This window comes from Kogia breviceps, chromosome 2 (genome assembly GCF_026419965.1).
Source record: "Kogia breviceps isolate mKogBre1 chromosome 2, mKogBre1 haplotype 1, whole genome shotgun sequence".
NCBI lineage: Eukaryota > Metazoa > Chordata > Mammalia > Artiodactyla > Physeteridae > Kogia > Kogia breviceps.
In genome coordinates this window covers 106,886,767-106,909,783 of record NC_081311.1, presented here as the reverse complement: position 1 = coordinate 106,909,783, position 23,017 = coordinate 106,886,767, and the positions used below count along the sequence as shown (strand labels likewise).

At 42.0% G+C, this 23,017-nt stretch overlaps 1 protein-coding gene and 1 long non-coding RNA gene across 4 annotated transcripts in view; one reads left to right on the top strand and one right to left on the bottom strand.

Moving 5' to 3' along the window:
• LOC131750781 (uncharacterized) overlaps nt 1-23,017 on the top strand; it is a 127,635-nt gene that overhangs the window by 37,605 nt on the left and 67,013 nt on the right. For both annotated transcript variants that reach the window (XR_010839103.1, XR_010839102.1), the window contains exons 2-3: nt 9,772-10,053; nt 13,114-13,261. This is a non-coding gene — a long non-coding RNA (uncharacterized lncRNA). The remainder of the gene's footprint in view (nt 1-9,771; nt 10,054-13,113; nt 13,262-23,017) is intronic.
• The window catches only part of ACMSD (aminocarboxymuconate semialdehyde decarboxylase), a 63,257-nt gene that overhangs the window by 16,687 nt on the left and 23,553 nt on the right, over nt 1-23,017 (bottom strand). For both annotated transcript variants that reach the window (XM_059053695.1, XM_059053696.1), the window contains 4 exons: nt 22,055-22,291; nt 17,258-17,351; nt 14,484-14,579; nt 13,187-13,359 (listed from right to left, as the gene is read on the bottom strand). In XM_059053695.1, coding sequence (XP_058909678.1) covers nt 13,187-13,359; nt 14,484-14,579; nt 17,258-17,351; nt 22,055-22,291 — 600 coding nt within the window. The remainder of the gene's footprint in view (nt 1-13,186; nt 13,360-14,483; nt 14,580-17,257; nt 17,352-22,054; nt 22,292-23,017) is intronic.

Genomic DNA, 23,017 nt, shown 5'->3' with positions numbered 1-23,017 from the left:
CAAAAAGGGTTCTACTCTATTGAGGACTGCAGCACACAGGAAACATCACTTAACCAGAATACTTACAGACAGAAGTGTTAAAATACATTTAAATTTCAAGTCAGGGTGGAAATACTTAAAATTCACAGGGTATATACTCCACTGCCCCCACTAGCCCTAGACATAATCAAATCTTTGGTGTTAAAGGACCTTTTCATTGCTTCCAGATCATGTTTAACCCTTTAGAATCGCTGAATAGAGCAGTCCTGAATGTTAAAGAGGTAGATGGCCTGGAAAAGGAATGGAGAAAAAACTTTGGCTTTTGGGCCTGACCGGTCTCTAGTTTAGGTTCATTTGCTAACCCACAGATCAAATGCCCAAGACAAGATCACATGTATGCCCACTGTAAAAATTGGGGCATATAATGTCCACAAATAACATTGTTACTTCTAAAAGTGAACAATTTATTTTACTCTAAGATAAAATACTTTCTATTTTGTGGAACAGGTGTTTCTGGTTTCTCTTTTAAAAATAAAAGAACATATGAATAGATATTTTGGTTTGGGTGGTTGAAAGTCTATCTTGCAGAGAAAGGCCTCTTCATTTTTTAAAAAAATTGAGGTGAAATTCACATAACATAAAAATTGACCATTGTAAAGTGTATACTGTGGTGACATTTAGTACATTCACAGAGTTGTGCAGCCATCACCTCTATCTTGTTCTAAGACATTTTCACACTCTCAGAGGAGACCTTATGCACATTAAGAAGTCACTCTCCATTCCCCTGGCAACCACTATTCTGCATCATGTTTCTGTGGGTTTATCTGTGCTAGATTTTTCTTGTAAATGGCATCATACAGTATGTGACCTTTATGTCTGACTTCTTTCACTTAGTATGTTTTCAAGGTCCATTCATGTTATACTGTGTATCAGTATATCATTTCTTTTTATGGCTGAATATAATATTCCATTGTATGGATATACAACATTTTGTTTATTCATCCGTCTGTTGATGGACATTTGGGTTGTTTCTACCTTTTGGCTATTGCAAATAATGCTGTTATGAACATTTGTGTACAAGCATTTGCTTGAAAACCTGTTTTCAGTTCTTTGGGGTATAGACACAGGAGTCGCATTGTTGGGACGTGCTAATTCTATGGTTAACGTTTTATAGATTTGCCAAACTGTTTTCCACAGCAGCTGCACCATTTTATATTCCAACCAGCAATGTACAAGAGTTCCAATATCTTCACCTTCTTGTCAACATTTTCCACTTAAAAAAAAAATTATAGTCATCTTGGTAAGGATGAATTGGTATCTCATTGTGGTTTTGATTTGCCTTTTCCTAATGACCAGTGACACCGAACATCTTTACAAGTGCTTGTTCGCTATTCATATAGAGTAATTTATATATTTGGATACAAGTCCCTTATCAGGTATATGACCCTCTAGTGAATTTTTCATTAAAGTTACTGTACTTTTCAGGTCTAGAATTTTTATTTGGTTTCATATTATAATTTCTATATGTTTATTGATAGTCTCTTTTGGTTCAGTCATTGTTCTCCTGGTTCCCTTTAGTTCTTAGTCTATGATTTTCTTTATTTCTTTGATCATATTTAAGGCTGTTGATTTAAAGTCATTGTCTAGTAAGTCCAATGTTTTTCCAGTGAACGTTTCTGTTAATTTCTTTTTTTCATGGGAATGAGCTGTACTTTCTTTTTTCTTTGCATGCCTCAATTTTTTTGTTGAAAACTAGACATTTTGAATAGTATAATGGTGGTAACTTTGGTAATCAGATTCTTTCTTCTCTGGGTTTGTTCTTGTTCCTTTGTGTGCTTTGTATTTGCTTATTTAGTGACTTTTCCAAACTATTTTTAAAGACTTATTCTTTGTTGTATATGCTCTCTGCAGTCTGTTCCTTAAGCTTGTGGTCAGCTCATGCTTTGATAAGATGTCCTTAAATTCCTAGAGCAAAAAGAGAACCAAAAAAAGACAAGGGAAAGAAACCTCTCTTGGTCTTCGCAGATTGGCTCTGTGTTGGGCCTTCCTTCAATGCTTGGCCAGGCCATTTACAACTCCACCCTAGCATTCACACCCTGCTGATACTGAGCCTAAAGATCAGAGAGATATTAAAGCTTAGGTTCCTGTCATGTCTTTTCTGAGATGTGTCCTGCTCTTTGCATGTGCTTGGCTTTCTAGACTCTTCCCTCTTTCTATCTTGTTCCCTCTTCACTTTTGATTAAATTGACATAGAAGATCCAAGCCTTATTTTACATCATTGCTTCAGAAGGAGACACATCTTGTTTGTTGTGAACTTTAATTTAGTAGAATTTTTTCCCTTTATCTCAATTTTGCAGTGATTGTATAATTCTGAGGTTTTAACATTTCAATATGAATGAAAAATCTTGCAAATTGATTGATGCTGTCACAATTGTTTTCACTGTAGTTTCATTCTTGAAAGTCTGTATGTACCTTTTTTTTTTTTTTTTTTTTTCCGGTATGCGGGCCTCTCACTGTTGTGGCCTCTCCCATTGCGCAGCACAGGCTCCGGACACGCAGGCTCAGCGGCCATGGCTCATGGGCCCAGCCACTCCGCGGCATGTGGGATCTTCCCGGACCAGGGCACGAGCCCATGTCGCCTGCATTGGCAGGCGGGCTCTCAACCACTGCGCCACCAGGGAAGCCCTGTATGTACCTTTGTCAAATGCTTTTATTGAGCACTTACTGTGGGACTGGAATTGTGTTATATACTTTATGTGGTTATCTTATTTAACGCTGTCTACAACCCCAAGAGTTAGGTACTGTTATTCTCTGTATTTGATTGATAAGGAAACAAATTTAGAGAGATCAAATAATTTACTCATATCTCTCACAGCTATGACTATGTTGTATAACATTAAACTCTTAAGCATCATTTACTGTTTGCTTCACAAGAATGGGATTTCTAGGACTTCTTTTTTCCACTTTATCTTCATTTCTATTTTTATTTCTACTCTTAATTGTATTATCATTTTCACCACATTTCTCAGGCATGCAGAAACAAATCAACAAACTAACAGAAACCACTGAAAAATACAAACTACAAACAAAAGACTAGCAGCAGTAGTGAACTCAATTTGGAATAGAATGCTATGTGTGAATAACATAGGGATAGTCCTGTAGTTCCTCCATTTCTAGAAGAAAATTCTAATGATACTTGGTTGTAGATGAAGCTTGGATATTTAGAAACTTAGGAAACAGACATTCTCATTCAAAGAGTTTATTTACTGCAGTGCTTATATGCTGTTAAAAACAATTTTAATGCCTCAAATGGTGTTTCTAATAATGACAAGGCACTATGTCAAAGATGCGTATTTGAACAAAATTGTTTCATGAAATGTAAATGTGGAAAAGTAATATTTATAAACTAAGTTATGTGATTTTAGATGTTCTAGTTGAATTAATAGATTAACTTTTAGAAGTAGAAAAAGGGTGGTCCAGTGGTTAGGATGCCACACTTTCATTGCCCAGGGCACGGGTTCAATCCCTGGTCGGGGAGCTGGGATCCCACAAGCCATGAGGTGTGGCCAAAAAAAAAAGTAGAAAAAAAATCTTAAGACTCTAAGATGTGCATATCATCTCTCTTCCTTCCACCTTCAGCCCAAGCCAGAGAGAGGACTAGAATATTCTTTAACTTCTGAAAATCTAGCCAGACCCCTTCTATTGCTGTAGTTTCTGCTGACCTCTTTTTTTTTTTTTTTTTTTTTTTGTGGTACGCGGGCCTCTCACTGTTGTGGCCTCTCCCGTTGCGGAGCACAGGCTCAGCGGCCATGGCTCACGGGCACAGCCGCTCCGCGGCATGTGGGATCTTCCCGGACCGGGGCACGAACCCGTGTCCCCTGCATCGGCAGGCGGACTCCCAACCACTGTGCCACCAGGGAAGCCCTCTGCTGACCTCTAATTGCCTATAACCATGAAAATGACTTCAGGGAGCTGGAAGCTGGGCCATAGGTAGATGCAATATAGGTAAGATAAATTTTGTTAGCGAAAAGGAGGAAAGCTCGAGACCAGTATTAATACATGCATGCAAACTGGTCTGTCAGTTGTCCATGATGACCTAAGGAGCTTACCCCAGAATGTAAATCAATGCACTTCTTCTTTACTGAAAAAGTCTTGCTATTAAAAACAACAGTCAGTTAAACTAAATGGTGTCTTTAGTGACTCAGTTTGCATTCTGGCACAAGTTCCTTCTCTCATCATGTGCTGGTAACAAACTCTTTGTGGACTGGTATTGGTCTGAGGATCACAATTTGAAACCCCATTAAAAAGATGGTAAAGTGCTTTTTGAAGAGCATATAGCCACAAGGACAAAGAGAACAGGTTAGAAGAACTAAGAAGAAAACTTCAGAAACTGGAAAGCAGTTGGATAATAGTAACTAACTTCAGAAGACCAACAAAGAAATTCTTAGCTAGTATGAGATAAGCCAAAAAGTAACCTGGCTTATATCACCAAGCCCCAAATATATGTAATTGATAGCACCAGGTGCCTCTGGAAGTAGAGACAAAGAACTAACAGCAGGAGGATTCATTGTAAGCCTGTTTCAGAAGCAATTAGACCCTAGATCACCTCCCTAAGTCCAGTGTCTGCTTTCCCCTCATCCTGGCAAAAGACTGGTCATTTAGTCTCAAAAGGGTGTGAAAGGGTCAGAGAGTCTCTGAACTGGGAGATATCAGGCACAGTTGAGCATGTGGAATGTTCTGAAAACAATAGGTTAATGAAAGTTGATTTATTAAAAATTGAGCATCCCAGGGACTTCCCTGGTGGTCCAATGGTTGGGACTCCATGCTTCCATTGCAGAGGGCGTGGGTTCAACCCCCGGTCGGGGAACTAAGATCCCACATGCCACACAGTGTGGCCAAAAAGTAAAAAAAAAAAAAAAAAAAATAATTAAAAAATCTTTTTAAAAAAATTGAGCATCCCAGCCTTTATTCCCTACCCAGTTCCCAGGATGTTGGCAACCAGGCTTTTACCATTCAGGTAAGAGATTGAAAGAGCTTCTCTGGGTAAGTGATAAATCAAAAACAAAAGACCAGGGCTTCCCTGGTGGCACAGTGGTTGAGAATCCGCCTGCCAATGCAGGGGACACGGGTTCGTGCCCCGGTCTGGGAAGATCACACATGCCGCGGAGCGGCTGGGCCCGTGAGCCATGGCCGCTGAGCCTGCGCGTCCGGAGCCTGTGTTCCGCAACGGGAGAGGCCACAACAGTGAGGCCCGCATACCACAAAAAAAAAAAAAAAAAAAAGACCAAATTTCTGGAGTTTCGAAAGAACATGGCTCAGTTGGATTACTCTATAGAGAAGACCACACTTGACAGGCCCCATCCACATGCAGAGACTTCCAATTATGTTTTTAGTGACCGCTCTTAAATATGAGCAGACAGCCAAGGATTATAGACATTTGAGGAAAGCATTTAATATGAAAGACTGAGACTTAAAAGAAAAAAGACAAAAAGCCAATTGGAGGACGGATTGTGGGGAGAAGTACATTTCCCAAAATTACTAATATTTTTAGAGAGATAAAAGATATTGAACTCAATCAACATGAACAGGATGTTTTAAAAAAGTTTACAGAACAAGAACAGTAACAACAAGCTCTTTCAAATTAAACAAATTAAAAAGCCAATTAAATAAAAGGATTTATTAATAAAGTTGAGGAAATATCCCAGAAAGTAAAACAAAAGCTCAAAAAGGGGAGGTGTAAGACAGAAAAAAAATAAGGTTCAACTTTAGGAGCTCCAGAAAGAGAAAACAGAGGGAAGGAAGTCATTAAAGAAATAAATTAAGAAAATTTCACAGAATAAAAGGGCTCACCAAATGGGCTTCCCTGGTGGTGCAGTGGTTAAGAGTCTGCCTGCCGATGCAGGGGACACAGCTTCGTGCCCCCATCTAGGAAGATCCCACATGCCGCGGAGCGGCTGGGCCCGTGAGCCATGGCCACTGAGCCTGTGCATCCGGAGCCTGTGCTCCGCAGCAATGGGAGAGGCAACAACAGTGAGAGGCTCGTGTACCGCAAAAAAAAAAAAAAAAAAAGGGCTCACCAAATGTCTAGCATAATGGATGAAAACAGTCCCGTACTGAGTAACATCACTGAGAAATTTTAGGACAAAAAGAAAATTTTAGAGTCTTTGAGATTGGGAGTGAAGGGGAAAGAAGTAGGTTTTATATGAAGTTTCAAGGATTAGACTGGAGTTACATTACTCAACAGCAACTCTAGAAGCCATAATACAATGGAAAAATGTCTTTAAAATTACTCAGGAAAACAGTTGCCAAGCTAGAATTATATACCTAGCCAAACAGTTAACTCTCTTAAGGGAAGAATAAAGACATACTGAAATAACCAAGGTTTCAAAAATTTCATCTCCCATACTGTCTTTCTTAGAAAGTTATTGGGGGCTTCCCTGGTGGCGCAGTGGTTGAGAATCCGCCTGCCGATGCAGGGGACGCGGGTTCGCGCCCCGGTCCGGGAAGATCCCACATGCCGCGGAGCGGCTGGGCCCGTGAGCCGTGGCCACTGAGCCTGCGCGTCTGGAGCCTGTGCTCCGCAGCGGGAGAGGCCACAACAGTGAGGGGCCCGCGTACCGCAAAAATAAATAAATTAATTAATTAAAAAAAAAAAAAAAAGAAAGTTATTGGAAGATGTTCCCTACCAAGATGAAGGAATAAAGCAAGAAATTGGAAAATCATAGGGGTCAGGAAGCAGGGAACCCAATGAGAGAGAGAGAGAATGTGAGGAGTACAAAGGAGAGATTCAAGATGACAGCTGTGGGGCTTCCCTGGTGGCGCAGTGGTTGAGAGTCCATCTGCCGATGCAGGGGACATGGCTTTGTGCCCTGGTCCGGGAGGATCCCACATGCTGCGGAGCGGCTGGGCCTGCAAGCCATGGCCATGGAGCCTGTGCTCCGCAGCAGGAGAGGCCACAGCGGTGAGAGGCCCACGTACCACCAAAAAAAAAAAAAAAAAGAAAGAAAAAGTAAAAAAAGACAGCTGTGCAGCAGGTCTAAATAGCAACCCAGTCCATATTAGAGCAAGTCAGAGACTCCTGAATATATTTTTCAAGAAGAAGAAATCAAGACTACTGTACCTAATGAGTTTAAGTGTATTGAGAGGAGAGTTATAAAATTGGTGGAGAGTTTGGGGTTAAGTTAGTGTAAGTAGTTTGCAAATAAAAAGTAAAAAGTGAAAGAATGAAAGATAGATAGATAGATAGATATTGTTGGGCTGCAGTCATCTCATTGAACCTCATAAGAAACCCTGAACCCAAATTGCCCAGCCATGGGGTTCCTGGATTCCTGACCCAGAGGAAATGAACGAGATAATAAATGTTCATTGTTGTTTTAAAGCTAACCTAAGTTTTAGGTTAATGTATTATGTAGCAATAGATAGCTAATACAGATTTTGGTACCTGGAAGTAGGGTGTTGCCATAATGAAAACTTAAAAATGTGGGAGTGGCTTTAGAACTGATTAGTGGGGGGAAGTTGGAAGGACCTTGAGATAGTGGAAGACTGAAGATCCTTGTAAAGGCTGTTATTAGAAGCTTGATAACCTGTGAGAAGGTTACCAGTAAGGACTTTAAGGAGAATGAGGAGAATGTTATTGGAAACTAGAGGAAAGGAGATCCTTGCTATGCTGTGGCAAAAAAAGAAAAAAAAATTGCAACACTGTCACCTACAGTAATATGCAAAGTAGAAAATACTAAACTGGGTGATAGAGTGAAGGAAATTTCCAGACAAAATGTTAGAAGTGCTGCATGGATGCTTCTCGCTGCTTATAGTAAAATGCAAGGGGAGTGCCTTAAAGGCAGGACTATTAAATATAAAGGAAACAGGAATTGTTGGGTTTGAAAATTCCCAGCCCCTCCAATGACAAATGATGCTAAAATTAGAGATGGCTTTCTGGCAAAGATTAAATCCAGGGCACAATCAGAAAAATATAGTCTAAAAATGAAGCCAAGATATGACTATAATATCTTTGTTATGACCTCAAGAGATTTAAGGCAGTGCCTCTAAGAACCACTGTCAAACAATAAGGGCTTCTAGGTAGCTTAAGAGTGTTGTTCCTCAGCAGCCTTTGCAGAAAAGGGCTTTTCTCAGATTTGTGGGTAAGGCTTTTGCCTAATGGTTTGAAACCTAATAAGATTCATGAAAGACCTGCAAAGTTTTTTTGTTTTTTCTTAAACTTTGTTACCGTTTAATCATTGACAATGTTCTGTACACTAATGCCACATTCGTAGTCACCAGTGCTGTTATGATCTGCAAAGTTTTTAAGAGAATTGTATTAGCAGAAACACCAGCAGGATTGAAAGGAATGGATAGAACAAAATGAAAAGAAGCTTTCGGGCCTCAAAAGTTGTAGGGGCATGAAGCAGTCTGTAGAAACTACTTAGCCGCAAATATGGGCTCCCTTTCATGGAAAAGGAGTGATGACTCAGAGGGTAGAACCAAGAGCTGTGGAGAATAATTCCTGTGTTCTGAGTTCTAATCAAGGAACTGCTAACATGTGCCCAATGGATTTCAGATTTGCTAGTGATTAGTAACTCCTCTAAACCTCCTGATTTTCTCCTTTTGGAATGGAGGGTCTATAGCAACTATCCTTTGCATGTCTCACCATTTTCTAGTGTTGCCTGAGTGTGTGCTGGGTAAAGAACTTGTCTCTGTGGTTCACAGATCTTCAGGTTGAGAGAAAGTGTGCATGAGGAGCGTCATCCCCGAGTTACTTTAAGTGGTGAGATCCTGGACTTTAAGCTGATGCTGTAAATGAATGAGACTTTGGGGTGGTTGTGGGAGGACTGAGGGTATTTTGCATTTAGGTGGCTGGAGTGTGGGGTGTGGTGGTTTACAAACATGTCTTCAACAGGTGGAGCCGGGCTGCCCTGGGGGCGCAGTGGATAATCATCCACCTGCCAATGCGGGGAACACGGGTTCCAGCCCCGGTGCGGAAAGATCACACATGCCACGGAGCAACTAAGCCCATGCACCACAACTACTGAGCCTGCGCTCTAGAGCCCACGTGCCACAACTACTGAACCCATGTGCCACAACTACTGAGCCTGCACTCTAGAGCCAATGTGCCACAACTACTGAGCCTGTGCTCGCCCACGTGCCACAACTACTGAGCCCATGTGCCACGCCACAACTACCGAGCCTGCGCTCTGGAGCCCATGAGTTACACTACTGAGCCCGTGCGCCACAACTACTGAAGCCCGCGCACCTAGAGCCCGTGCTCCGCAACGAGAAGCCACCGCAATGAGAAGCCTGCACACCGCAGCGAAGAGTAGCCCCGCTATCTGCAACTAGAGAACACCCACGCGCAGCAACGAAGACGCAACACAGTCAAAAAAAAAAAAAGGTGGAGCTGAATTCCATTCCCCTTGAATGTGGGCCAGATTTAGTGACTTGCTTCTGATGAATAAAATGCAGCAGAAGTGAGGCGACGTGGCTTTTTTTTTTTTTTTCCTGCGGTATGCGAGCCTCTCACTGTTGTGGCCTCTCCCGTTGCAGAGCACAGGCTCCGGACGCGCAGGCTCAGTGGCCACGGCTCACGGGCCCAGCCGCTCGGCGGCATGTGGGATCTTCCCGGACCGGGGCACGAACCCATGTCCCCTGCATCAGCAGGTGGAGTCTCAACCACTGCGCCACCAGGGAAGCCTGCGACATGGCTTTTGAGTGTAGGTCATAAAAGGATAGCTTCTGCCTGGCACACACTCCATCTCTCTCTTGCTCTCTTTTCCTCTGCCCCTTCCATCTCTCTTTCAGATCACTCAATTTTTTAGGAAAGCCAGCTGCCATGTTGTGAAGACACTCACGCAGCTCTTCGGAGAGTAGAGGAACCCAGATGAGGAGGAATTGAGGCTTCCTGCCAAAACCCAGCACCAGTGTGCCAGTAATATATAAAAGTCACCTTGGAAATAAATCCTTCAGCCCTGGTCAAGCCTTCAGGTGACTGCAGCTCTGACTGACAACTTGCTGCAACCTTGTGAGAAATCCTAAAATGGCTAAGCTGTTCCTAAATTCCTGACACAGAGACCATATGAGATAGTAAGTGTTTATTGTTGTTCTAATCCACTGAGTTGGGACAGTTAGTTACACAGAAATAGATTAACAATGGATCTAGCCAAAATTATGATATAATCATAATGGGAGGAAAATAGACCTCTCAAAATCTACCCACCTAAATATATAAAGTGAATTGTCTATGGTCATGTTAATATAGGGAGGCAATAAGTTTTTTCATATTTTTCACAGTGATAGACAGATGACACATAACTAGCATTCTTTGCACTCTGTCCTTAAAAATGAGTAGACATAGATTAAAAGCAAAGAATTTTAGAGATGGGAGGAAACTAAGAGATTATGTAATTCACATCTTCTGTTTAGAGGGAATTTTAGGAATAGTAGGTGCACAATATATGGTTTCGGTGTATGTATGACATATCTATTTATTCTGAAGGTATTATTTAAAATTTTGATTTATCAAAATAATACCTATACATAGTTAAACAGTCCAATATTACTAATATCTTTCTTATCAAAAACAGTCCTACCCATTTTTGTATCCCAAGACAGCCACTTTTACCTTTTAACATGAATCTTCTGATAATCACCCTCATAATTTCAGATAATAAGATTATACTATTATTTCTCGATTTATTAGCTTTAGAGAGTATTTACTGACTTCGCATTATGATCATGGAGAATTTCTTTCTTATTCCAACTTCTCCAATTTCCCAGTAGAATACAATTTTCAGTTAAGCCAGTGCTTAATATTTACACCATAAATATAAATATTTTTCACTGCCGAGTCAGGTAATATACAGTGATTATCTGTCTTTATATGGATGTTTGTTTTCTTGGACTTAATTATTTCCTTTTCTTTATTTTGCTTAATTTTCTATACAGCTTGTTTGTACAGCTTGTTTGTTACTAATGTATTAACAGATCCGTTGAATGCCTGGCAATCATTGTTTCAAATTCAAACACATCAAATAATCCATCTGTTCCATTTTATCTGTCCTGGAGACCTCCTTCCACAGCCTTCAGTCCTATTGCTCAAATATGGACAGTTGTTCTCTAGACTAGCTGTCATTATAGGACTTTCCTCAGCCATTCTGGTTTGGGGATTGTTTTTGAAAGATTTTGCGAATGTGAATATAACTAGAAGGAGGAAGCATTAATATTTTAAAGAGAATCCTAAATTACTAATGTATACTGCTTCTATGTCCTAGATTCACCAGCCTGTGAGGTCACATGAAATGAAGTCACTTTTGCTTTTGATGCCCAAGGTATAGGGGCTCAAGTCTTCACAGTTTGAATGCAAGATCTTAGCACCTTTGCAACATTGCAGCTTTGCAAAGTGCCCTCTGAGTTCTTCTGGGGGTCCACAAAAGGGATATACTTACTAACTAGTCTATCCACTGGTTACCACAAGGCATTTGCCATGTTTTTCCTCTTCTGCTGTGACCCCCTGGCCGATGTGTATTGCCCTGAATGCTGTTTGAAGGTGTTGATGGTATCCCTCACCGCTGATGGTATTCCTCATAAGACAGATGTTATATTTGCCAAGGGTGTTTTTTCCTGATGTTGCCATTGCCAGGAGCACCAGGGGTACTAGGCTTGATGGGAGGTAGTTAGACTGACCCTTTCCCCACTTCCACACTGCTTTCCTACTCCCCCTCCTCCATTGCTCAAAATCCAGAGTTTACAGACTCTTTCAGCTTCTCCTTTTTTGTAGTTTCCTACTTACACACCTGCCCATAGCCCCTCTGTCCAATCCAATAATCATCAACAGTCACAAGCAGCTGCTAAGCACCCATTTCAGCAGGGACAACACAAAAGCCAGAAGGCTCAGAAACACAGCTCAGCCACATAACTTATTCCCAAACCAGAATGTTCAACATTTATATTCTAGTGAGTTTCTCAAGCCAGAGAAACAGTCAGCTTTAAAGTGAGATGAAGTCTTCATTCTGGAGATAGAACACTAACTTGCAGCTTTCAAATAATGGACCACTTTCTCTGCTAAACAAGATTTTAAATGCCTTAGCATCTACTCTCAATCCAAGTACCATATTGCCAATCTTTAAACACATATGTCCATATTCTTTTAGAAACCCCAAAGAGTTTTTTCTTTGGGTAAATTTGGAAACCTTCTACTGCTATAAGTAAGTAATCAAACAGAATTGAAATACTAAATATTTCAGACTACTAATTCAGACTGACCTTTGCTCTAAACATTGTCTAAACTTGCTCAGTTAGCATTTACAAAGAATACTTAAAAGTGGAGATGCCACCAACAGGAGAGCTGCTAGCAGACCACAGAAGAGGAAAGGCCTTTTCTTGTGAGGTTTAAAGCACTACCATGCTGGTCTTTTGGGCCAAATGAGAGAATGGTTTTCAAAACAAAGGCCATGTTATTCCAGAAAAACATTTCAGGTGGTACCTAAGACCCTTCATCATCTTCCCCTGCCTCCTGGGCCAGTGCCATCCCCTCCTCTTTAATGTTCCAGTTTTCTTCATTTAGTGGATGAGGACAGTTAGAGTCACACTTTACCTAATCAGTAAGAAGTAGAGCCAGGATTTTTTTTTTTTTTTTTTGCGGTATGCGGGCCTCTCACTGTTGTGGCCTCTCCCGTTGCGGAGCACAGGCTCCGGGCACACAGGCCTAGCGGCCATGGCTCACGGGCCCAGTTGCTCCGCGGCATGTGGGATCCTCCCGGACCAGGGCACAAACCCGTGTCCCCCGCATCGGCAGGCGGACTCTCAACCACTGCGCCACCAGGGAAGCCCAGAGCCAGGATTTTAACCCAGGTGAATTTGACCTCAAAACTGGTGGCTCTTTCCTGCTTACCTCATCATGATGTGTCACTTCCTTATGGTCACTACAGAGGTGACCGTGAGGAAGAAGAATTTATCTGGGGAACTACCCAGCCATGTGGGTTATCTGGGATTTCCTTGGCGTACATCCATAATGGCTACCTGCTGATACATGGTCTATGTTGAAGGAGGTTCTGGATAGGATAGCCTGTGCGAGCAAACCTAATCCTGAACCTCACTGTCCCTCTTTTTTCTTCTAATGCCTTTTCTCCCATCCCTTTTTCAAAGACAGACCAAGCAACTGGTTGCTGATCCTGCACTCTGCTCCCCGTAAGTCACCCAAATGGCAGGCCTGGCTTACCTTTCCTATGACATCTGTTAATAGCTTGAGGGCCAGAGGATCATGAACCAAGGAGTCCGTGTAAAAGGAGCCAAGGTATTTCTTTGGGTTGATTGGATTGTCCTGGGCACACAGATCTGGACGCATGCTGAATCCATGGGAGATTCTTCCTACAGTGAAGGGGAAGGAACCACCTGCAAGTAAAACCCATTCCTGAGGGACTAGTGTTAATTGAAAAGGATTCTTTTCAACCCTCATGTTATATGCAAAGAGAGGTTACTGTAGCCCAGCTAGTTAACTGTATTTACAAAGGATCTACTGGGTTCCAAATGTGAGAGATGACCCAGAAAAAAGAATAAAGTTAACTCATCTAGAAATTCAGATTTAAGGAATTTATCCTAAAGAGAGAAGACAAGTGTATAAAGATGTGTGGTCAAGGTTTTCAAATGTAGCTTGGTTATAATAGAAAAATGCAGAGGGAGCCTTTCAGTTGGGGAATATCTAAATAATGACAGCATATCCATAAAATGCATTGTCATGTATACAGCCATCAAAAATGATGAAGCTCTGCACTCACTGACATGGAAAGATGTCTCCACATGCTGTTGAGAAGGAAAAGTGGATTAGAGAACAGTGTGTATAGTTTGATATTGTGTGTGTGTATTAAAGAGTCACAAACTCACTTACCTACAGGGACCAAGCAGGAAATGGAAATGAATGAAACAGGCCTGTTTGTAAACAATAGTGAATAGTAGGGACTATTGCAAACTGGAGAGCTTATGGTAGCTTGTGGTCTGATGAGAGATTTAAATGAAAAACAAAACAAAATCAAGTAAACTGTGCCAACCAAACTAAACTTGTCTGCAGAAATGGAATTTGGTCCTTGAACCATCATATACTTTATAACTAGAACAACTACCAGGACTAAATTGTGTCCCTCCAAAATTGTGTCCCTGACCCCAAATGTGACTGTATTTATAGATAAGGCCTTTAAGGAGATAATGAAGCTTAAATGAGGTCATAAGGTGGGACCCTCATCTGACAGGATGGGTGTCCTCATAAGAAGAGGAAGAGACAGAGGAACTCTCTCTCTCTCTCTTCCTGTGAACACACAAAGAAAAGGCCATGTGAGGACACCGTAAGAAGGTGGCCTTCTGTAATCCAGGAAGAGAGACCTCACCAAAAACCAGCTGTGCTGGCATCTTGATCTGGGAACTCCATAACCACGCGAAAACACACTTCTGTTATTTAAGCTGCCCAGTCTGTGGTCATATTCTGTTACACCAGCCCAAGCTGACTAATACAGATAGGGTCTTACCTCCATGTGCAAAACATACTTTCAGTTTAGGAAACTTCTCGAACGCTCCACCCATGATCATGGAGCAAATGGCTGTGGTGGTCTCTGTGGGCATTCCTGGAAGACGAAACAGTCATGACGTATAGCGCTTGTCATCATGAGCAAGAAGTTCAGTGACGTTAATGGCAGGGAAATGGGACCTTGCTGAGAAGCGCAGGGTCCCTGTGCCCCAGCATGGCTTGGTTGTGTGCAGGCCATTACTTTGGCAAGCAGAAACGATGTGACACTTCCTATTTGCCACTTGCAAGTAGAGTCATCTAATGGCTAGAACAGTCAAGGAGCCAGAGGACCTGTCTTTTGTCCTGATTCTCCCAGCTTCCATTTTGTGTGCAGTGGGGCAAGCAGAGTACAGTGAGTCTAGGCTGAACCCTTTCTCCTCCAATTTTTTGCTTCTTGGCCTTTGACAAGTAATTTAATGCCCCCGAGTCTGGGCTTCTTCGCCTGTGAAATGGGGACAGTGTTGTGCATCTTGGAAGGCTGTTGTGGAACCTTGCAAATGATGATGCCGGGAAAGTTCTTGGCCAGAACTTCACATTGGAGGGGCTCAACAAATATGACTTGCCTCCCTGCTTTAATTTCCTCATCTGTAAACTGGGGTTAATAATGGTTAGTTCTTGCCACTTAGTGAGTGCTCAATAAATATTAACTAATATTAATATTCCTGCCAAATCTTTACTGCTTCTTGGAGCTGAGGTTGAAAATAACTGGATTAAAATGAATTATTTCAAGTACTTTGTGCTTCTAGAAGAGGCAGTTGGTCCATGCCTGATGCCTTCACCTCCATGGAGTCAATCTGGGCCATATTTCCAGATGACTGCTTTTCAGACCGTGATAAAGAAATCTCTGGGGGCTCCGTGTCTGAGACCTGGGCCTTCTGGGGAAGCCCGATTCTCTGGCTGCCTAGTGGGGCTTTACTGATTGTTCATCCTGCCTTAGGCTTGTCACTGTTCCATGGACAGAGATGCCCCTGGCTCTCTGGATCCTTGGCCTCTTGAGAATTCTGGAAGCATGATGGATTCACATCTGTCTGGGAGTGGTTTGTGGGTAGAGTTCCCTGCAGGCAGGGGGATGGACAGCATCGCTTCCTTTTGGTCCTGTGATTCTGCTTTCCATTAACACCTGGACAATAACCCCACGATCATTGTCCATGTCGGAGCCAAAGTGGAATATTTATAATGTAAATTGGATCATGACCCTCCCCTGCTGGGAATTCTCCAGTCTCCTAAAGACCGCCTTTGCATCCAGAATAAAATTCTGAAATTAGCCTGTTTGTTTATGATCTGTGTACTTGTCAACTCAGGCTTCAGGGGGGCAGAGGTTTTGTCCATGTCTGGTACATCTTCAGTGCCCGGTGTGCTGGAAAGGATCAATATATATGTGTTGCATAATGAGGGATGAAATGATCCTCTATGTAAATGCTCTCCTTTGTTTTTCATGTGGGAAGTTGCAATGCAAATAAGTTTGTGGAACTTGTCTAAGTGCTGTGTAAATTAGGATGAGATTTTCTTAGAAGGTAGAGAGCACAGGGGCTACTTAGTTTATCTCTTCTGACTAATTGTTGCTCAAGAATTTGGTGGGGGATGGGTAGGAAGCTGCCTTACTAAACACATTCGTCTCCAAAAGCAATAACAAGGGCATGAAATGTCAGAGCAGAAAGAGAATCCCGACCAGCTCCTATCCAGAGCTTGGTAGGCCCAGTAAAGGTCTCTCCTCTTTGCCCTTCCCTTACCCTCAGGTGGAACCATGGGTGAACAGTGCAGGTGGCAAAGAGCAGGTAACAGGGGACTTGAAAACCTGGTCATCTGCAATGTCGGGTTTCAGATCCTTGGGCGGTAGAAGCTGACCTTCTTTCTACTTGTAACTCCCGGGTTCTCATTTGTAAGGGCTGATGCTATCATTGGCTTCTAAAAATCTATTAGACAGGCATGGCTACTTTTTATCAGAGCCTTTTTGGGAGTCTGTGTAGTGAGGTGGCTTTGGAGTCAGACAGATCTATGTAAATTCCATTTTCACTTTTTAACTCTGTGACCTGAACAACTTAACCACTTCGAGACTCAGTTTCTCAATCTATAAAATGGCTATTACAGGGAATTCCCTGGCGGTCCAGTGGTTAGGACTCCGAGTTTCCACTGCAGGGGGCGCAGGTTTTTTTTTTTTTTTTTTTTTTGCGGTATGCGGGCCTCTCACTGTTGTGGCCTCTCCCACTGCGGGGCACAGGCTCCGGACGCGCAGGCCCAGCGGCCACGGCTCACGGGCCCAGCCGCTCCACGGCACGTGGGATTCTCCCGGACCGGGGCACTAACCCGCGTCCGCTGCATCGGCAGGCGGACTCTCAATCACTGCGCCACCAGGGAAGCCCAGGGGGCACAGGTTTGATCCCTGGTTTGGGAGCTAAGATATCCTGCAAGCCATGTGGCCCAGCCAAAAAAAAAAAAAAAAAAAGGCTATTGTAGTGTCAACCTCATAAAGTTTTGTGTGGATAAGATTAAAATTAAATGAGGTAATCTAACTGAATCACTTTGCTGTATACCTGAAACATTGTAAATCAACTATACTTCAATTAAAAAAATTAAATGAGGTAATACATATAGCACTATCTGAGTAAGTAAGAGTTCAATAACTCACAATCCTGTTAGTTATTCATACTTTCTCTCTTTGACATAATAGGGTCCCATAGATAATTGGAAAAAACTAAGGGCTTGACTCTCTTTTCCAGATCCCAAGCTGACACAAACCTATGAGCCAAGGGAACCAGTATTTGGCCATCCGTCCATCCATCTGCATGTCCCAGGGGTGCACAAATAGGGAACAGTTCAGCTTTTCAGCCTCCTTCAAAGAAGCAATGAGAGAGGGAGGGGGTTATTTGGATGAGCCAGCAAATTATAGGGCACTATTTTAGGGTATTGCTTTTCTCTGGGTCTATATTGATCTGAATAAATAAACTAAGATATTTTGAAGTTTTTTTCTGATCTATACAAGAGAATATTGATAAACTCTGCTTCTGTTCGGCAACTAAAAAGAACACTTAGAATTAACAAGGGTGTTGGTGGATTTACCATTGAGGTTGATGAAACATCTACCCTTGAAACAATTTGGCTGAGAGCAAAACACTCAGGGACTGATCTCACACCTCAAATGTGAGGAAATTTCCCCTGCTGGTTCCTGTTTGGTCCCCTCTTTCAGAAGGACTGCTCACATTGTAGTGTTGGAGTCAGGGGTGGAGTGTTCCCTCCTCTCCCTCTCTTGGAAACCCGACGATGTGAAAAGTAAGGAAGTGATGGGTTGGGATCCAGGGGCTCATAACTGGCCTGACCTACGCCATCTGGCCACTCCGAGCCTGACACTGGGTGGGAATTTCTGGGATCTACAGGCACTCACAAAGCCTCAGAACCACAGCTGAGCCCCTGAAGAGTCCACTGTGAATGAGATGACTTTAGAAAGGAAAGAGCTCTCAGTGCCTCAGCCAGGCAGGTACTGAAAAGAATGTCATGAGCAAACCTGCTCCAGGACCTTCTGGGAAATAGAAATACGATCTGGAGGGAATGACCTTTATTCGACACAATGTTTAATTAGAATAAGTCCTCACAGCAGGTTTTTAATATTAGTTGCCTGTCAGGGTTCAAAACAGATTTTCCTTGGACCATTTCTTTTCCAAATATATTGGGGTGCTGGGGTGACTCATCCTACCTCTACATATAAACATTTGGGCTAACCAGGCTGATGCAATGTGACTTGTGTACATAAGCCTTTTCAAAATGGAGAAATAATCCTGGGACAATAGGGGATTCTGGAAGTGGCAGGCAACGGGCAGATTGAAGAAAGCCCTTCTAATTCAACAGGTTCTGGGGAACGGAAGAGATAGAAATCTTTTGAAGGGAGAGGAGCTGATTGGTTTCTAATAACGGATGCAGGCTGGAAAGAGTATCAACTTCTTGGGATGGTTTGGGCTTGACAGAGGCATGTGATCTTGGCATCTTGGTGGGATTTCACTCCTCAGAAGGATAAAACTTTATTCTGTGTACGTGTGATGGTTCATTTCTATTCAATTCAAATTAACAAATATTTCTGATCACCTTCTGCATGTGAGACATTGTAGAGAATATAAAAAGAAGACACTTATACCCTCAAAATCATGATAGTTTAAATTTAGTGAGCACTTACCATGTGCCAAAGCTGTTTATATATATGTATGTATGTATATTTTATATATAATATATATCCTGTATATTTTATATATAATATATATCCTATATATTATATACTACTAAGTATTTTAAATATATTATATATACTCATATATTTTTGTATATATTTATTTTATACATAGCAGTTTCACAATTGTTAACTAGTTTAATCCTTTATGAGATGAGCACTTTCATTACTCCCATTTTATATAACATATGTATTATTATATATTTACATATTATATATTATAATATCTAATTTTATATATTTAATATATATTTTAAATATATATAGCAATTTTACAATTGTTAACTAGTTTAATCCTTTATGAGATGAGTACTTTTATTACTCCCATTTTAAAGAGAAGGAAACTAAGGCAGATAGAGGCTAAGTAAGTTACTCAGGTCTTCTGGCTGATAAATGATAGGCAGTCTGCCACTACCACTCTGTTTGCTTCATACTCACCACCAAATCATTTTTGTACCTGAAAACTGACCTGAGTGTGTACTGTTGGGTTTGCTCACTAAGAAGGGAGGTCTAGGAGATAAGGGGGACAGTTGGGTGCTCTGGAGCTCAGGCTGCCCTCGAGATGACGAAGCCAACTTGGCTCACAGAAACTCGTCTCATTTGTTTCAGCACGTTACTGACGCAAGTTAGATAGTGGTAAGGCTGGCAAGTCTTGCTAACCAAACAAATGTGCTATCAACCCCAGGACATCACAAGTCAGATGGGGCCAGGATGCTCTTTTGAATCCCCACAGAGACTGGCAGCCCCCAAAACAGCCTAGTTAGAATGATTGATTGAGCTGGTCACATAAATGAAAATATCCATTTGGACCCCAGTGGGCTGCTGTTGCTTTCTGAGCCCCTTAGTGATTCATAAAGCCGATTCCAGTGAATACTAAAATGACCTACAGCTGAAGGCTTGCTCATACTGTGATGAAACAATTTGGATGCACAAGTAAATCCTCTTTCAGAGCTCATTAAAGTTTCTAGAAAACATTCACTGGATCAGTTCAGCCACTGCAGCCAATAATCTTCTGGGAGTTTGATACTTAGAGGAACATTAAATCTTTCAGGTCATTAGGAGGCAATTTAACAGGCAGTCCCCCAACTGGTGGGCAGTGTCCACAGATACAAACATGGAATGCATTCTGCATGTAGTCAGAGCTCAATAAATATTAAATGAATAAATGATCAGTGATTATATTGCCTGATGAGTCTACCAACATCTACTTAATTCATTATTGAAGATTTTGCATTTACAGTGAAAGTAACAGAAAATGATACTATTATAATTCTAGGAGGGAAGTAAGAAATTTTTTAAAAATGCAATTGAGTAAAGAATTATGCATCTTGAATCCTGGAATTAAGGAAAGCAGATTTATGTACAGAAAGAACAGAAGGTAGAGAGGACCCTGGGACTGTGGACACTTCTGTTGGATATTTCAGAAATGGATGGCACTGTGTTTTTGAAAAATCTATCTCATTATGCAATATTTCAAATATAGAAAGTTATAAACAACTAAAATGAACACCCATATATTTACCATCTAGTTTCATCAAATGTTAACATTTTGATGGTATTATTTTTGTTGCATATTTTTATTATACTACATTTAAAAAATATTTGGCTTAAAAAGTATCTTAATTGCGGGTTGGTTAAATAAAACATATCCATATACTGGAATATTATGCAGTTATTTTAAAATCATGCATTGAGAGAATTTTCACTTAGGTTGGAAATTCTCAATTAGGATACAAAATCACATGTATAGGGGCTTCCCTGGTGGCACAGTGGTGAATCTGCCTGCCAATGCAGGGGACACAGGTTTGAGCCCTGATCCGGGAAGATCCCACATGCTGCAGAGCAACCAAGCCCGTGCACCACAACTACTGAGCCTGCACTCTAGAGCCCGCGAGCCACAACTACTGAGCCCATGTGCCACAATTACTGAAGCCTGCGTGCCTAGAGCTTGTGTTCCACAACAAGAGAAGCCACCACAATGAGAAGCCCACGCACCGCAACGAAGAGTAGCCCCTGCTCTCTGCAACTAGAGAAAAGCCTCTGCACACAGCACCAAAGACCCAATACAGGGCTTCCCTGGTGGCGCAGTGGTTGAGAGTCTGCCTGCCGATGCAGGGGACACGGGTTCATGCCCCAGTCTGGGAGGATCCCATGTGCCGCGGAGCGGCTGGGCCCATGAGCCATGGCCATTGAGCCCGTGTGTCCGGAGCCTGTGCTCCGCAACGGGAGAGGCCACAATGGTTAAGGGCCCGTGTAACGCAAAAAAAAAAAAAAAAAGAAAAAGAAAGAAAAGACCCAATGCATCCAAAAACTTAAAAAATAAGTAAATAAAAACATTATTAAAAATCACATGTATAGTGTAATTCCAATTTCATTAAAATATAAAATATGCAGATGTATGCAAATAAAAAGATAAATGAAATGTACTAGTAACAGTGTTTACTCATCTTTGGGTGGCAGAATTATGGGTTCTTTTTGTTTTCCTATTTATTTAAAGTATAGTTCATTTATAATATTGTGTTAGTTTCAGGTGTGCAGCATAGTAATTTGGTTTGTTTGTTTTTCGCAGATTATATTCCACTATAGGTTATTACAAGATATTGGGTATAATTCCTTGTGCTATACAGTAAAACCTTGATGCTTATTTATTTTATGTATAGCTGTTTCCTTTCCTCTTTAAATTTTTTTGTATTTTTCACAGTTTCTTCCAAATTATTTCATAATTTTGAAAAATAAGAATTTTTTTCCAAAGCAAAAACAAATACTTTGGGGTATGTCATTAACCTGATTCTTTTGCACAGTGGCTGTGATGAGGGTAGTATTTTGGCTTCCAAATGAAACTTTTTTTTTTCCAGTTTACATAACCTCTTTATTTAAAAAAATTTTTTTTAAATTTATATTGGAGCACAGTTGATTAACAATGTTGTGTTAGTTTCAGGTGTACGGCGAAGTGATTCAGTTGAGCATATACATGTATCTATTCTTTTTCAAATTCTTTTCCCAATTAGGTTATTACAGAATATTGAGCAGAGTTCCCTGTGCTATACAGTAGGTCCTTGTTGGTTATCTATTTTATTCCAAATGAAACTTTAAAAGGAGAGCAAGGGGGCTAGAAAGAAGAGAGATTTCACTGAGTTAACTTAGGGCTGGCCTGGGAAAGCATTTCCACTTGTCCCTCTTCTAGTAGGATGGCCCGCTTATTTGGGGGAGCTCTTTCCACATTTCCCCCTACATCTAGCATGTCATCAGGCATCTCTCCCACCCCGGGACACCCAGCACAGCGCCCGGCCACGCTCCGAGAGTGAGCGCCACGTACTCACCGCGTACACTGGGAAGAGTTCCTGGGCGTTCAGGTCCCACTCGTTGATGTGGGAGCCAATCTGAACCCCCGGAAAGCCCAGCTCCTTCACACAGCGCTCCAACTCCTTGACCGCCAGCTCAGGGGCCTGCATGGGCAATGTCCCCAGACCCACAAACCTCCTTGGGTGGCTCGCAACGGTGGCAGCTAGGTCATTGTTTAGAAGCTGGCACAGCTCTAAAGTGTCCTGAGGTTTCGCCTGGTGGAGACAGGCAAGGGAAAGCACATGGTTCAAAACTTACTTCTTTAGATATTTACTCTGATCAACACCTCCTCGGGGCTCAGTCATTTGTCACTCTCAGTGGCTTTACCCCTCAGAAAGCTGAAGCACAGCCTGAGTTAGGCCTTGGCCACAGGAGACCCAGAAGCCAGTCATTGCCAAGGCAAAGAAAACTGCTAGCACGTTGCTGATTAATTAGAAAAACTGAGGCTGTAATCAGAAGGGCCTGGAATCCTACACTAGACATGGAATGAGGGTGGGCCACCCCACCAACTGCAGACAGGAGTCGGCAGGGCTGCACACCTAGGCATCCCCCCTCCCAACCCCAGGAGCTGGGCCTGGTGAGTGCCAGATTTCAGGGCACCTCCTTGTCACGCCTCCTCAGAGGATGCAGGGCTGCTTATGGACCTCTCCTGTCCCTGTCTGTCCTTCTCCCTGTCCTTCCTGTTGGCAGTGACACTCAAGAGTAACCTCTCCGCTATTGCTATCTTTCAACATCATCCCACCCCACTGCTAAGAATTTGGTATTCGCCTGCAATCCCAGTTGCCCAATCAGAATAGCACCCAGTCTGGTAAATTCAGGTATCTCTAGGTCTTAGGGTTTTTTTATTTTAAGTAGTGAATCTCATGCTAGGAACAGATAAGGATTGAATCACTAATACTAGAATTATGAGCACAGGTGGAGGAAGTAAGTGTGAGCAGGTG